This window comes from Ovis canadensis, chromosome 15 (assembly GCF_042477335.2).
Source record: "Ovis canadensis isolate MfBH-ARS-UI-01 breed Bighorn chromosome 15, ARS-UI_OviCan_v2, whole genome shotgun sequence".
In the NCBI taxonomy this organism is placed as follows: domain Eukaryota; kingdom Metazoa; phylum Chordata; class Mammalia; order Artiodactyla; family Bovidae; genus Ovis; species Ovis canadensis.
The window spans coordinates 56,172,716-56,186,302 of record NC_091259.1 but is presented as its reverse complement, the minus strand read 5'-3'; the positions used below and the strand labels follow the sequence as shown (position 1 = coordinate 56,186,302).

The 13,587-nt window shown below is 39.1% G+C and overlaps 1 protein-coding gene and 1 pseudogene across 1 annotated transcript; one reads left to right on the top strand and one right to left on the bottom strand.

Moving 5' to 3' along the window:
* The first annotated feature begins 2,066 nt into the window (after positions 1–2,066).
* LOC138421008 (olfactory receptor 51Q1-like) lies at positions 2,067–3,050 on the top strand. The gene has a single exon (XM_069554736.1). The coding sequence runs from the start codon at positions 2,067–2,069 to the stop codon at positions 3,048–3,050; it is 984 nt and encodes a 327-aa protein (XP_069410837.1).
* An 8,564-nt stretch (positions 3,051–11,614) lies between these two features.
* Positions 11,615–12,564, bottom strand: LOC138420737 (olfactory receptor 51I2-like; annotated as a pseudogene).
* Positions 12,565–13,587: the final 1,023 nt, after the last annotated feature.

Below are 13,587 nucleotides of genomic sequence, written 5' to 3'. Positions count from 1 at the left end.
CTGCTGCTGCTGCTGCTAAGTAGCTTCAGTCGTGTCCGACTCTGTGCGACCCCATACACAGCAGCCTACCAGGCTCCCCCGTCCCTGGGATTCTCCAGGCAAGAATACTGGAGTGGGTTGCCATTTCCTTCTCCAATGCATGAAAGTGAAACGTGAAAGTGAAGTCGCTCAGTCGTGTCCAACTCTTAGCAACCCCATGGACTGCAGCCCAACAGGCTCCTCCATCCATGGGATTTTCCAGGCAAGAGTACAGAGTGGGGTGCCACTGCCTTTTCCAGTCTTTTACATCTACCGTATTGCTAAATCTTGCATTTTTATCTAGATCTCGTCTCAACCTTCATTTTTCTATCTCTTGCCAAGATGATCACATCGACTTCCAGGTTCTTGGCTACTACCAATATGCCAAAGACTGAAAATGCTCAACAGAACTTTTCTGTTCTTAGGCCTTATATTCATCTGCCTAGTTGTCATTTCTCTTAGATAGCTCCTACGAACATCAAACTCAACATGTACAAACCAAGCCATTAATCTTTCCCCCGTCTCTTCTTCTACTGCGCCAAATAAAAGTAATTGGGACTATAATCCATATGGTGGTAGTTTAGTCGCTAAGTCGTATCTGACTCTTGCAACCATACAGTTGCTCAAACAAAATACTGTGATATGGTCATAATTTATTTTCTCAATAATAGTTTCATTCAACTGAAAAGAAGGAAGTAGTTAGCAGAAGTTTATTTTTCTGTGTGTCAAGTATAAGATTAACTGAAATAAGTCTCTGGATGGCATCACTGACTCGATGGATGTGAATCTGAGTGAACTCCGGGAGTTGGTGATGGACAGGGAGGCCTGGCGTGCTGCGATTCATGGGGTCGCAAAGAGTCGGACACGACTGAGCGACTGAACTGAACTGAACTGAAAGTTATTTGAAATATTGATGAGAGAAGTTTCAGTTAGAAAATGCTTAAGTTTGTGTGTGAGCATGCTAAGTCACTACAGTTGTGCCTGACTCTTTGTGACCCTGTGGACCTTAACCCACCAGGCTCCTCTGTCCATGGGATTCTCCAGGCAAGAATACTGGAGTGGGTTACCATTCCCTCCTCCAGGGAATCTTCCCGATCCAGGGATTGAACCTGCATCTCTTATGTCTCCAGCATTGGCAGGCAGGTTCTTTACTGCTAACGTTACTTGGGAAGCCCATGTAAGTTTTGTATGTACATATATATTTACACACAAGTAAGTGGGAAGTGTGTAACAAGATTTATAGGAAGAGTAATGCTAAATTTTAGTGTATAGGGTCAGGCATGAAAGTTGAAAAAACAGGTGATTTTATTTTTAAAATATATTTATTTAAAAAATGTTTATTTATTTGGCTGCACTAGGTCTTAGTTGCGGCATACTAGATCTTCATTTTAGCATGTGGATCTTTAGTTGCAACATACAAACACTTAGTTGCAGCAAGCGGGATCTACTTACCTGGCCAGGGGTCAAAGCCCAGTCTCCCACGTTGGGATCATGAAGTCGTAGCCCCTGAACCACCAGGGAAGTCCCCCAAAGGTCCCTGTAAATAAAAATGTAGGACAGTCTTTTGGACTCTGTGGGAGAGGAAGAGGGTGGGATGATTTGGGAGAATGGCATTGAAACATGTATAATATCATACAAGAAACGAATAGCCAGTCTAGATTCAATGCAGGATACAGGATGCTTGGGCCTGATGCACTGGGATGACCCAGAGGGATGGTATGGGGAGGGAGGTGGGAGTGGGGTTCAGGATTGGGAACATGTGTTCACCCGTGGCAATTCATGTTGATGTATGGCAAAGCCAATACAATATTGTAAAGTAATTAGCCTCCAATTAAAATAAATAAACTTAAATTTAAAAAAAAAGAAAAAAATACTCTTAAAAGTTTGGGGGGAAAAAAAAGAATGTAGGGCAGTAAGAACCACAGTTCTGTTGTTAGTGCTCTGACTGGTATATTGCTCCATAGTGTTAGAACAATCCTAGACACATATTTGGGGCCTGGATTGAATAGAAGATGTCTCTATGGCAGTAACATGCTGATGGAATTCTTATGCGGAACACACAGATGCTGGTTTTGCCTTCATCAAGCCTGGCTAACACCACCGAAAACCCCTTCTACTTCATCCTCACGGGCATCCCTGGATTTGAGGCCCACCACATCTGGATCTCCATCCCTTTCTGCTGTCTCTACACCATCTCCATCATGGGAAATACCACCATTCTCACTGTCATCTGCACAGAGCCATCCCTCGTCCAGCCCATGTACCTGTTCCTCTCCATGCTGGCCCTCACTGACCTGGGTCTCACCCTCAGCACCCTGCCCACAGTCATGCAGCTCCTCTGGTTTAACAATCAGATCATCAGTTTTGAGGGCTGTTTTGCCCAGTTGTTCTTCCTCCATACGTTCTCTTTTATGGAATCTTCAGTCCTACTGGCCATGTCCTTTGACCGCTACATGGCCATCTGCCGCCCCCTTCATTATGCCACCACCCTCACCAACAGTGTCGTTGGCAGGATGGGGTTAGCCATCCTTTGCCGCTGTGTTCTGGCTGTTCTTCCCTCCCTTTTCCTACTCAAGCGCCTGCCCTTCTGCCGCTCCCACCTTCTCTCTCATTCCTACTGCCTCCACCAGGATATGATTTGCCTGGTCTGTGCTGACATCCGAGTCAACAGCTGGTATGCCTTTGCTGTGGTTTTGCTCATTATTGTGATGGACCCTCTGCTCATCGTGCTCTCCTACACACTCATCCTGAAAAGTATCTTGTGCACAGCCTCATGGACTGAGCGACTGCGGGCCCTCAATAACTGTCTGTCCCATATACTGGCTGTTCTGGTCCTCTATGTGCCCATGGTTGGGGTATCTATGACCCATCGATTTGCCAAGCACGCCCCTCCTCTAGTTCATGTTATTGTGGCCAATATTTACCTGTTGGCACCTCCAGTGATGAACCCCATCATTTACAGTGTAAAGACTAAGCAGATCCGCCTGGGAATTTTTCGCCTCATTTCTCAAAGAAGCATGCATTTAAGGTGAAGGACTGAATGCTCTTAATTACACAGAGATTGCAGTCATAGGTCTACAGGGAGAGTATAGTCAAATTTTTTAAATGGACAGTGTAAAAAGAAATCCCACATGATCTTGCATTTAATGAGATTTTTGTTCTGGGAAAAACTAGCAGCAAACATTCTATCCAAAAGAGTTGTGGATCCAATTTGATCTGATTCTAGCACATTTATCTGCCAATGAAATAAGCGTCATTGACTGAGTAAAGGTCTGTTTAAATATTTTCTTCCTTTCTGAATATTGTTCTCTCCAGTGGGCTTGGTTAAGTAAATGTGAATGAAAACCTTTGTTGTTGCCCCCACCACAGATTCTAGGCAGCTCCACTTACTCCAAGTAAACTCCACTTTTCTGGTTCATATAATGGATAGGTGTGCTCTGAGTTTCTCTTGCAAAAGAATAGTAAATATTTGAGGGAAGATGGATATTGATCAAGTTGTTTGGATATTGATCCAGGCTGTATGGATATTGATCAAGATATTTCTCAGCTATTCAACTGAGATTACCTAATCTATACTCAGCATGATTTAAGCATACACACAATGAGCGAAGAGCCTAAAGATGGAGGTGGGTATAGTTAGAGCCCCCAGCATTGGACTAACTCTCCTGCATTGCTAGAGGGTCTTAGTATTTAGTATCAAAACTTCAAGTATGTCTGCAGGTAACATTTGTGGGAATATAAATTTATTTTTCTCACTGTGATAGGCTTCTTTTTGTTTAACCTTAATGTTCTTAATGTGGTTTAAATTCTTAGAGGCAGTTTCCCTTTGGCATTCTGGACTTTGTACTAGAAAATATTATGATAGAAAGGATGTGGGTTTTGGACTTCTCTAGTGGTCCCTAGTAAAGAATCTGCCTTCTAATGCGGGGGGCACAGATTCAATCCCTGGTCAGGGAACAAGGATACCACCAGCTGCAGGGCAACTAAGCCCTTGCACCACAACTAGAAAAGCCTGTGTGATGCAGTGAAGACCCTGCACAGCCCAAACGAACAAACAAAATAGATGTGGATTTAATAATCATAAAAAATTATCTTATGGAAACCAGGTAGCCTCTCTCAGAAATATCAGTTTGAAGGGCAGCCATGGGATTTCTTTGGTGGTCCAGCCAGACTCCTCTGTTTATGTGATTCTCCAAGCAACAATACTGGAATGAGTTGCCGTGCCCTCCTTCAGGGGGTCTTCCTGACCCAGGGATCAAACCCATATCTCTTCTGTCTCCTGCATTAGCAGGTGGGTTCTTTACTACTAGCACCACCTGCGAAGTCCATGTAAAAAATACAGTCTTGCATTACTAATAGCCTCATAGGTGCTCAGTTTATGTGAATTATTTTCTCCTTCACTCCACAATTTGCACTCCAGATTATGGATAAGAACATCTATGAGGACATTTATGTTTGCAGCCATTGTGGGAACAGGAATTAGGGTGGCCGAGTGGGAATCATCCACATACGCAGCTGCTCCCAATTGCCCTCTAAACACATCCCAGGACAAAAAGGGGTTTCTGAAGGTAGAGGAGACAGAACAAAATTAGCTTCAGGACAATTCGACCTACCAGTGACTTGGGCTGAATTCCCCACACATGCCCATTTTGAAAATCTAACCCCAGTATCTTAGCATGAGACTGCATTTGGAGGTAGGGACTTTAGAGACATAATTGAGTTAAAATGAGGTCCTTAGGGTGGACTCTAATCCCGTGTGACTCATGTCCCTATATGAAGAGACTATTAGGACACAAGCACAGAAGGAAGACCAGAATGATGACACTGGGAGAAGACAGCCACCTGCAAGCCAGGGAAGAGGCTCCAAAGAAACCAGAAATGTGAGAAATTGCTAGAGGCCTCCAAAATTTGAAGAAAGTAAATTTCTATTGTTTAAGCCACCCATTTTATGGCCATCCTAGCAAACTAATACAACCAAAGACCTATAGACTGTATTTCTGAAACTGTGAAATAAAGGTCAGCTATAGGATAAAAAATAATAATATTTAGGTTATAAAGGGACTAGAGCTTAGAAACATGAAGGGGGATTTGGGGGCAAAATAAGTTGCTCAATGACCAGCGGTGGTAGTTTAGCCACTAAGTAGTGCCCTACTCTTGTGACCCCATAGGCTGTGGCCTGCCAGGCTTCCCTCTCCATGGGATTCCCCAGACAAGCATACTGGATTGGGTTGCCATTTCCTTCTCCAGGGGTCAAAGACCAATGAATGATTGCAAAATACAAGCTAAGCAATTAAAGACAAAGAATGTTTGACAGAAAGCATCAGCCAAGCCTCTGCATAACGTCTTTATAGCAGCTGCTGAGAATTATCAAGATACATAAAGACATGGATGAATCCTAAATGTTCATTGCTAAATGAAGGAAGGTAGTCTCACAGGTCTTTAAAAAAATTTATGATTTCATACAGACAAAACTCTGAAAAAGGCAAAACTTCATAGAGAGTAAACTTACTGGTGGTAACTAAGAATTTAAGGGAGTGGAGTATGAAATTAGTGAAGCGCAGAGGGTTTTGTAGACTGTAGAATCATTCTGTAATACTGTGACGGTACAGAGATGACATTAGGCATTTGCTAAAACTCAGAAATTTACAGCAGCACAGAGTGATCATTAATGTGTATAATTTATATGTATTTATTATATATATATTTTTAAATTACTCAGGATGGAAGACACAATATGCTAAAACGTAGTTCTGTTATGAGTATAAGAAGCAACTGCACTGGAAAAGATGGAGGGAAATGATGCTGACCTTTGGAATTGGGTGGGATCTGTACTAAAGGCAAAATGAAATATAGTAAATGCTTCACCCAGGAATCAAACCCGCATATTTTATGTCTCCTGCAGTTGGATTGTTTACCACTAGTGCCACCTGGGAACCAAGTTTCTCCCTACTTGGCTGGGATGTTATGGAAAAGCAAGGGGAGCAACATGAATGATCCATGGACTGGAGTTGGAGACATCAGTATGAAGTCGTGTTTCGCTTAATGTAGATACAGATGATTAAGTAAAACATATTTATAAATATTTGCATATAAATAGGTCAGTATACAGACATATATTTTCTTGCTCTCTTAACTGGGAGGACCAAGAAGAAATGACAAGCTAGCAGCAACAATTGCATATATCACATACAATTCAAAATTTTTGGAATCTGTACAGGAAATATTGAAGCTGAAATTTGTTAGATTTCCAGTGAGAAAATTAACTGAAAACTTGTATAAATTAAAGTTATTCTAGCACTATTTTCCATGCTGAAATAATATCAGAAAAATAAGAGATTTAAACTTTTTTGTAAAAGTGCCAAACTAACTTGTCTTACAAGCAATACTAAGCAAATTTGAATACTTGTACAACCCTTCTGAATTTATTTATAAAATATTGAAACATTTTACATAACATTTATGTCAATATGAGCATATTCTGTCATTGTGTTATTATGACTATTGATTTTTAAAACTGATTATCTATTTGTATTTCTTTGCCTCTCATCTTAGAAGCTAGGTTTTTGTCATGGCTTGACTATCTTCAGTAAATATATAAATATATGCATATAAATATTTTAAGTGGGTATAGTATCTGTGTATTAAATACCAGGTAATATTTGCAAAACTAAAAGCTCCAGTAACAACTTTTACCCTGTAAATTGGCAGAAAAGGGTAGCATCATCATGGGTATTAAAAGCTGGCTAAGTTATTGCAGGGGCTTCCCTGGTGGCTCAGTAGTAAAGAGTCCACCTGCCAATGAAGGAGATGTGGATTCTACTCCTGGTTTGAGAAGATTCCCCAAGAGAAGAAAATGGCAATTACTTCAATTAAATACAATTTAAGCATGTATTTTCCCTTTCTAATATGCTCTTCCTTTATACATGCTTAAATTATTTAAAATATAGAGGAATACCTGTCTCCATAATAAAGCTGATCATGGTTCACAATTTGTAGGTGAAAGAAATAAATATTAGAAAAATATGTATAATGTATTATATACATATAAATGTATGCAAAGTTATTTAAACCTAAGACATTTTCTCCACCATTCATGTTGGAAATTTCGTGAACCTGAACCTATGTGATTCATTAAACAAAGAAATGCTGATTGCTAGTTGAAATGTATTGCTCTACTTAATTTATTAATTTACACAATTTAGCTTCAAACCTAGTTCTGCCCAGTAGATCCATAAGACAAGCATATGTTAGTTACAATTTTCTAGTAGCTATATTAAAAAAGTAAACAGAAATAAGTTAAAGTATTTTCAAAGTATACATCATTTAACCCAATATATCTAAAATGTAATCATTTAAACATGTAACTTATGTTTAAAAAAATTATAGGATATTTACCCTCTTTTTTTTTTTAATGTTAAGTCTCCAAAGTCTGGCCACATGTCATTACAACAAATATCAATTCAAATTAGCCATTTTTCAAGAGCTCAATAACCAAGACTGCAAAGTATCTCTGCTTTTGCAATTTGGAGGTTGTTATTTAAAGTTACAACCATTGAGAGAGTCCAACGCAACAAGATATACTAGATAATGTTATAAAATAATGCTTTAAATAAATTGTACAACTATCACTTTGGATTTTTCTAATATTTTGATTCCTGAACAACTGTGAAAAAAATCAATAATAAATAATAAAATAATAAAAAAGAATAATCTGCATCTATATGGAATCTAGAAAGATGGTACCAACCATCCTATGTGCAGGGCAGCAAAGGAGACAACAGACATAAAGAACAGAGTTTTGGACTCAGTGGGAGAAGGAGAAGGTGGGATGATTTGATAGAATAGCACTGAAACATATACATTACCATAAGTAACTAGCTAACCAGTGTGAGTTGGATGAATGATATAGGGCACCCAAAGCCAGTGCTCTGTGACTACCTGGAGGGATGGGTTGGGGAGGTAATTGGGAGGGGGGTGTTCAGGATGTAGGGAACACATGTATGCCTATGGCTGATTTGCACTGATGTATGGCAAAAACCATCACAATACTGTAAAGTAATTATCCTCCAACTAAACTAAATTAATTAGTTAAAAAGAATAATCTGATCATTCTGAGTGTTGCTGCTAGTCAGTCATGCCCTCTGAAGTGATAGTTTCTATGACAAAAGAAGTGACTCTGAAAGTAATGTGACTAAAAATGAGATTTGATTACATATCTAAAGTGTGTTGAAGCACATTCATCCTTTAGACTTGCAGCTTACTGGTAAATTCATCTGCTGATGACATCTAAAACCTAGAAGGGAATATCTGACTTGCCCCAAGAATTATTGCAACATCTTTGCTAAATTTTTAGATTTTATTTTCTATGCTGCATCCAAAAATAAAATATTATTATATATCTACCCTTTATACATAGTAGGTACTCAAAAATATATTTGGATAAATGAAGAAAATGATTAGTCATTTATTAATGAAAGATATACATATTATTTATAATCCCAAGTCTTTGGGTACCTCTCCAGAAGTAGTAATTTTCCTTGATGATTGACTGTGAAACTTGATCAATATCTAAGAAATTCACCTTGAATTTCACCTTCTTAGACAGTTTATAGACACTGTCATTGGTGGATATCTAACCTCAGTTCAGTTCAGTTCAGTTCATTTGCTCAGTCGTGTCCAACTCTTTGCAACCCCATGAACTGCAGCAAGCCAGGCCTCCCTGTCCATCACCAACTCCCGAAGTCCACCCAAACTCATGTGCATATCTAACCTAGCGGCCTTCAAATTGATTACCTATTCCTCTAGAGAAATAAGAAGATATTTTTGGGAATGCCTGAACACAAATATTTTTGTAAGAATAAATTTTTAGATGTTAAACACCCATATAGTTTCTTTACTGAAATTGCTTTGTCTGGGAATGTAGGAGGTTTGACTGTGCCTCTGTTACACTACTTTTTTTCCTTTCTACAATCTTATTTTCTCACTTTACAAAAATGAAATAGTAATAATAATAAATTTTAATTTTAAAAAAGGAAAAAATATGAATAGACATAGTTCTTAAAGCCATTTAATATTTCCATCATATATCCCAAATAGTAAACAATTCTGAGATATCAATCGAAAGGACTACTGGAAATATTGACATGGATTTTGAGGAAGTGAATGACACCAATGATAGCATATTCTAGTGTAAGACAAATGGTATCAATTTTACTGTTATCAACAAAAATAAAAAGTGATCCAATGGAAATATCATTTATTATATCATTAAGATAATTTTCATGAGATTTTCATATGATTTTTATCATTTAATTCCAAAGGCATTAAAAATGATATTGTGCAATGATAAATGGTACCAATGCCATTTTCTCATTTATGTTACCAAACTTAACAGCTTTCACATTTACAGAAAAGAAAAAAGTAAGTAGGAACAGAATTGTTATTGACCTATGTCTCATTCTATTAATAAATAATAAATATTTTCTAGATACAAGAAAAATAAAATCATGCAGCTCGTTAAGAGATGGATTGAAATCAAATTTTACTTTTAATATATAAAAATTTGTATTATGATCATGTTGTTTTGATCAATTATGTATTAATATCAGAAAAATAACTCAATAAAGAATACAATTTTAGAACAATACTCTATGTGTGACCAAATTTTAAACATAAAATTTAAATATATATATATACATATTTCTTGGAAAATATTGTGAAAGAGAAACCACTAAATTTTTCCAAACAGAAAAATATATTATATGTATTACAAACTCTTTGGTGGAGGTAAAATAAAAATTTGAGTTTGAGGAGAAAACGGACTAGCATAAAAGTATGTGAATGGAATGTTAAAGAATATGTTCATGCATATTTAACTTCATAATGTCTGGTATCAAAATATGTATTTAGTTTACATTAGTTATTTTAAACTGTGATATAACAATTTATTTTAAACTTGATATATTTATGAAAGTGAAGCATTAGTCTCTCAGTCATGCCCAACTCTTTGTGAACCCATGGACTGTAGCAGCCTGCCAGGCTCCTCTGTTCATGGAATTCTTCAGTCAAGAATCCTGGAGTGGGTTGCCATTCCCTTCTCCAGGGGATCTTCCCAACCCAGGGATCAAACCTGGGTCTCTGGGATGCAGGCAGATTCTTTATCATCTGAGTCACCAGGGAAGCCTCAGTATGTTTACAATATATCCAAAATGTGTGCTCAACAACTATGTAAATCTATGATAAAATTTTAGGTTTTAACCTGAAAATACCTAAAAGGATACGTAGTTTTTTCCTATTAATTATTTTATATAGACAATGTAAAAATTTGGTAACCACTATTTTAAACAGACCAAGCATTTCAAAAAGTTCACTGATTAAAGTAACCCTGATGATGTGAATGAGCTCAGGAAGAATAGCATACGGTGAAAAAAAAACATTTCCCTTGCATTTGTAAGCCTTGAAGTGTAAGAGGCTGAGATCCGAGGCCAGTTACTGATCAAGCGGCACAAGCCTATCAATCCACCATACACAGACCTCTATTATTTAGGAGGTGTGAAGACATACTCTCTCATTCAACCGAAGGTTTCCAGGAAACCATAGACAACCACAGGCAGAAGCAAGAAGTGCCAACTAGAACTCTGCGGACAGTAAAAGAGAAGAGGTGGAGCAGAAGGAAAGATCCAAGCATACCTGCTTCAGGGCATGGTGAGGATGAGAGTAGGGAATGCAAATATCCAGACACCAGAAAAACAGGACCCAAAGCTCTACCAAAACAGAATTCTGTTGGTGTTTCTGTTGGGATTTTTCAGATCTGAAACCTGGTGGGTAAGTTTGTCCATATTTTACTTGATACCTAAGTTGAGGCCATTTACTCAGCTGTTCTTCATCCTCAGAATCTCCTGGCATATAAAATGTTGGTAGCCACTATTGTAAACAGACTGAATAGTCTGAGAGTAGACACCACTGGATAGTAAGCTGGGGGGAAGAGTCTGATTCCATATAGAACACGAAGGAAGTTGTTTTATACGTAGTTTTACCATAAATTTACTGTTTAAACAAGGATACTTTTGAGAGGAAGAAAGATTGCTGTTAATAACGATGCTGAGAAAAATAAATGTAAATCACGACTATCTGGGACAATCCAAAAAGTACACTTATCTTGCTCAAAGTCATGTTACTAGAATGGTCTTTTATTGGGAGTAGATTTTTAATATCTGTCTGACCCATCAAAGCAAGAACTTTTTATACTTCAATTCAAATATCATTAAGTCTCAAGCCTCTACGGGTAACTTCCTATTTATCAGACGGTTTGGTGTGAGCCTTGAGGAAAACAGGCAAAGGGCATTCAATATCTCAAGTTGACCATAACTGTCAGAGAGGGCATGTGTGTGGGCACATACAGACACACCTATGTGGATAACATATGAGATGGCAAGGGGTCAAGGTAACTCCTGTGATCCAGATTCAAGCCTAACGCAATGTTTTGAATTTATCACTCCTATTCTTCCCCAGAAATCCTGGTGTGGAGCTTAGCCCACAGAAGAAACACCACCAGAGTTTATGGACTGATTCAAAGTCCCTCCCCCCTTGGAATGACTCAAAGTAATTCTCTCTTGCAGAAAAACAAGGTGACAATTCCCTGTTGGATTGGTTCGGTCTTGACGCTGTAGATGATGGGATTGAGTACAGGAGGGACAAAGAGGTAGATGCTGGACATGAGTGTGTGGGCCAGAGGTGAGGCATGCTTGGCAGTACGATGCATCACAGACACACCAATCATAGGCGCATAGTATACAAGTACTGCACAGATGTGTGACACACACGTGTTGAGGGCCTTCCACCGTCCCTCCCCAGAAGCAATGCCCAGCACTGTGTAAAGAATCAACATATAGGAGACCACAATCAGCAGTGAGTCCAGTCCAAAGTGGCCAAGACAATGGCCAAACCCAGGATGCTATTGAGCTTAGTGTCAGCACAAGGCAGCTGGATCAAGTCTGAGTGGAGGCAGTAAGAGTGGGAGAGGATGTTAGTGTGGCAATAGGGCAGTAACCTCAAGAGGACTGGAAGGGGAGCCATGAGTATCACACTCTTCAGTGTAATGACCAGACCAATGGAGACAATACGGGGCAGGGTGAGGATGGCTGTGTAGCGCAGTGGATTGTAGATGGCTACAAAGCGATCATAACTCACAGCCAGCAGGACCCCTGACTCCATGCAGGAGAAGGTGTGGATGAAGAACATCTGGGCAAGGCAGCCATCAAAGTCAATGCGGCAGGCATCAAGCCAAAGAATGCCCAAGACAGTAGGCAGTGTGGACACAGAGACACCCACCTCAGCGACAGCCAACATGGAGAGAAACAGGTACATGGGCTAGTGTAAGGCACGATCTGCTTGCACCGCTGCAATGATTAGGCTGTTGCCCACAATAGCTACAGTGTACATGGTGAAGAAGGGGATGGACAGCCAGCCATGTTGGGCCTCCAATCCTGGAATGCCAGTCAGGAAGACAGATAGGAGGTCAAGACTTTCGTTGCTCTCAGCTTTCATGCCACCAACAGCAGTGATCAGTCTTTACCTGCCACTTGAAAAAAAAAATCAGTTAACTCCCACCCTTGAAGCCTTCTGCCTTAGTAGCCTACCTCAAAGTGTGAAGAAGAGAGAGATGGAAAGACATGGAGGAAATTGGAGTCATCTACATTATTCCTTGTAAAAATATATCACCTGCTATTCCCCTGACAGTGAGAGCCCTAAACTCTTGTGCATAAAAGAGATATTTGAGACTACCCAATCTTATGAAAGATAGCATCATTTAAAAATTGAGAAGCACAGGAATAAATCAGAAATGGGTCAAAATCAATACTCAATCAGTTAATACATGATTTAACTTGTGAAAATAATAATATTCTCTTACTTGGATATAAGAAATAAATGAAAAAAATAGCTTCATACGTTCAGTGTTTCAGAGCTCTGCAAATGGATTCTCACAGACCTCAGTTTGGAGCCCAATTTACAGTTTACATACAGTGTGACCTTGAACAGGTAACTTAACTTTTCGAGGCCTCTGTGTTTCTATATCTAAAATAGAAAAATAAAATATATCTATTGCATATGGACATTGTAAAAGTAAACGATATTATATGGTATGTATGGACAAACCTCATTTGTCACAAAGAGTAAAAATGAAGGCTTATAAACACTACCCCTGACCCATGGCATGGAGGAGGAACATGAATGATGGCAAAGAGTAAGAACAGCACCCAGGAGGGTACAGCTTCAGGGAAATAATTCAGTCTTTGTGTGCTAGAAAGGATAACCAGATGGGCAACTGTTTCTCTACCAATCTGCCTTATTTCAGACCCATAAAAACCATGTTAAGTGGCTGTCCTTAAGGCATTAGGTGGCTAAACTGGGACTAGAATCTAATTCTTTCAACCTTAAGTCCTGTGGTCCTTCCTATGAAACCCAGCTGCCAGCCTTCTGAAATTGCAGCCACCTAAGTAAGAAGACTGTGTGGATCACAATAAACTGTGGAAAATTCTGAAAGAGATGGGAATACCAGACCACCTGACC

Excerpts from the sequence above, each read along its gene's own strand:
- LOC138421008 (XM_069554736.1), top strand. The coding sequence starts at position 2,067 with ATGCGGAACACACAGATGCTGGTTTTGCCTTCATCAAGCCTGGCTAAC.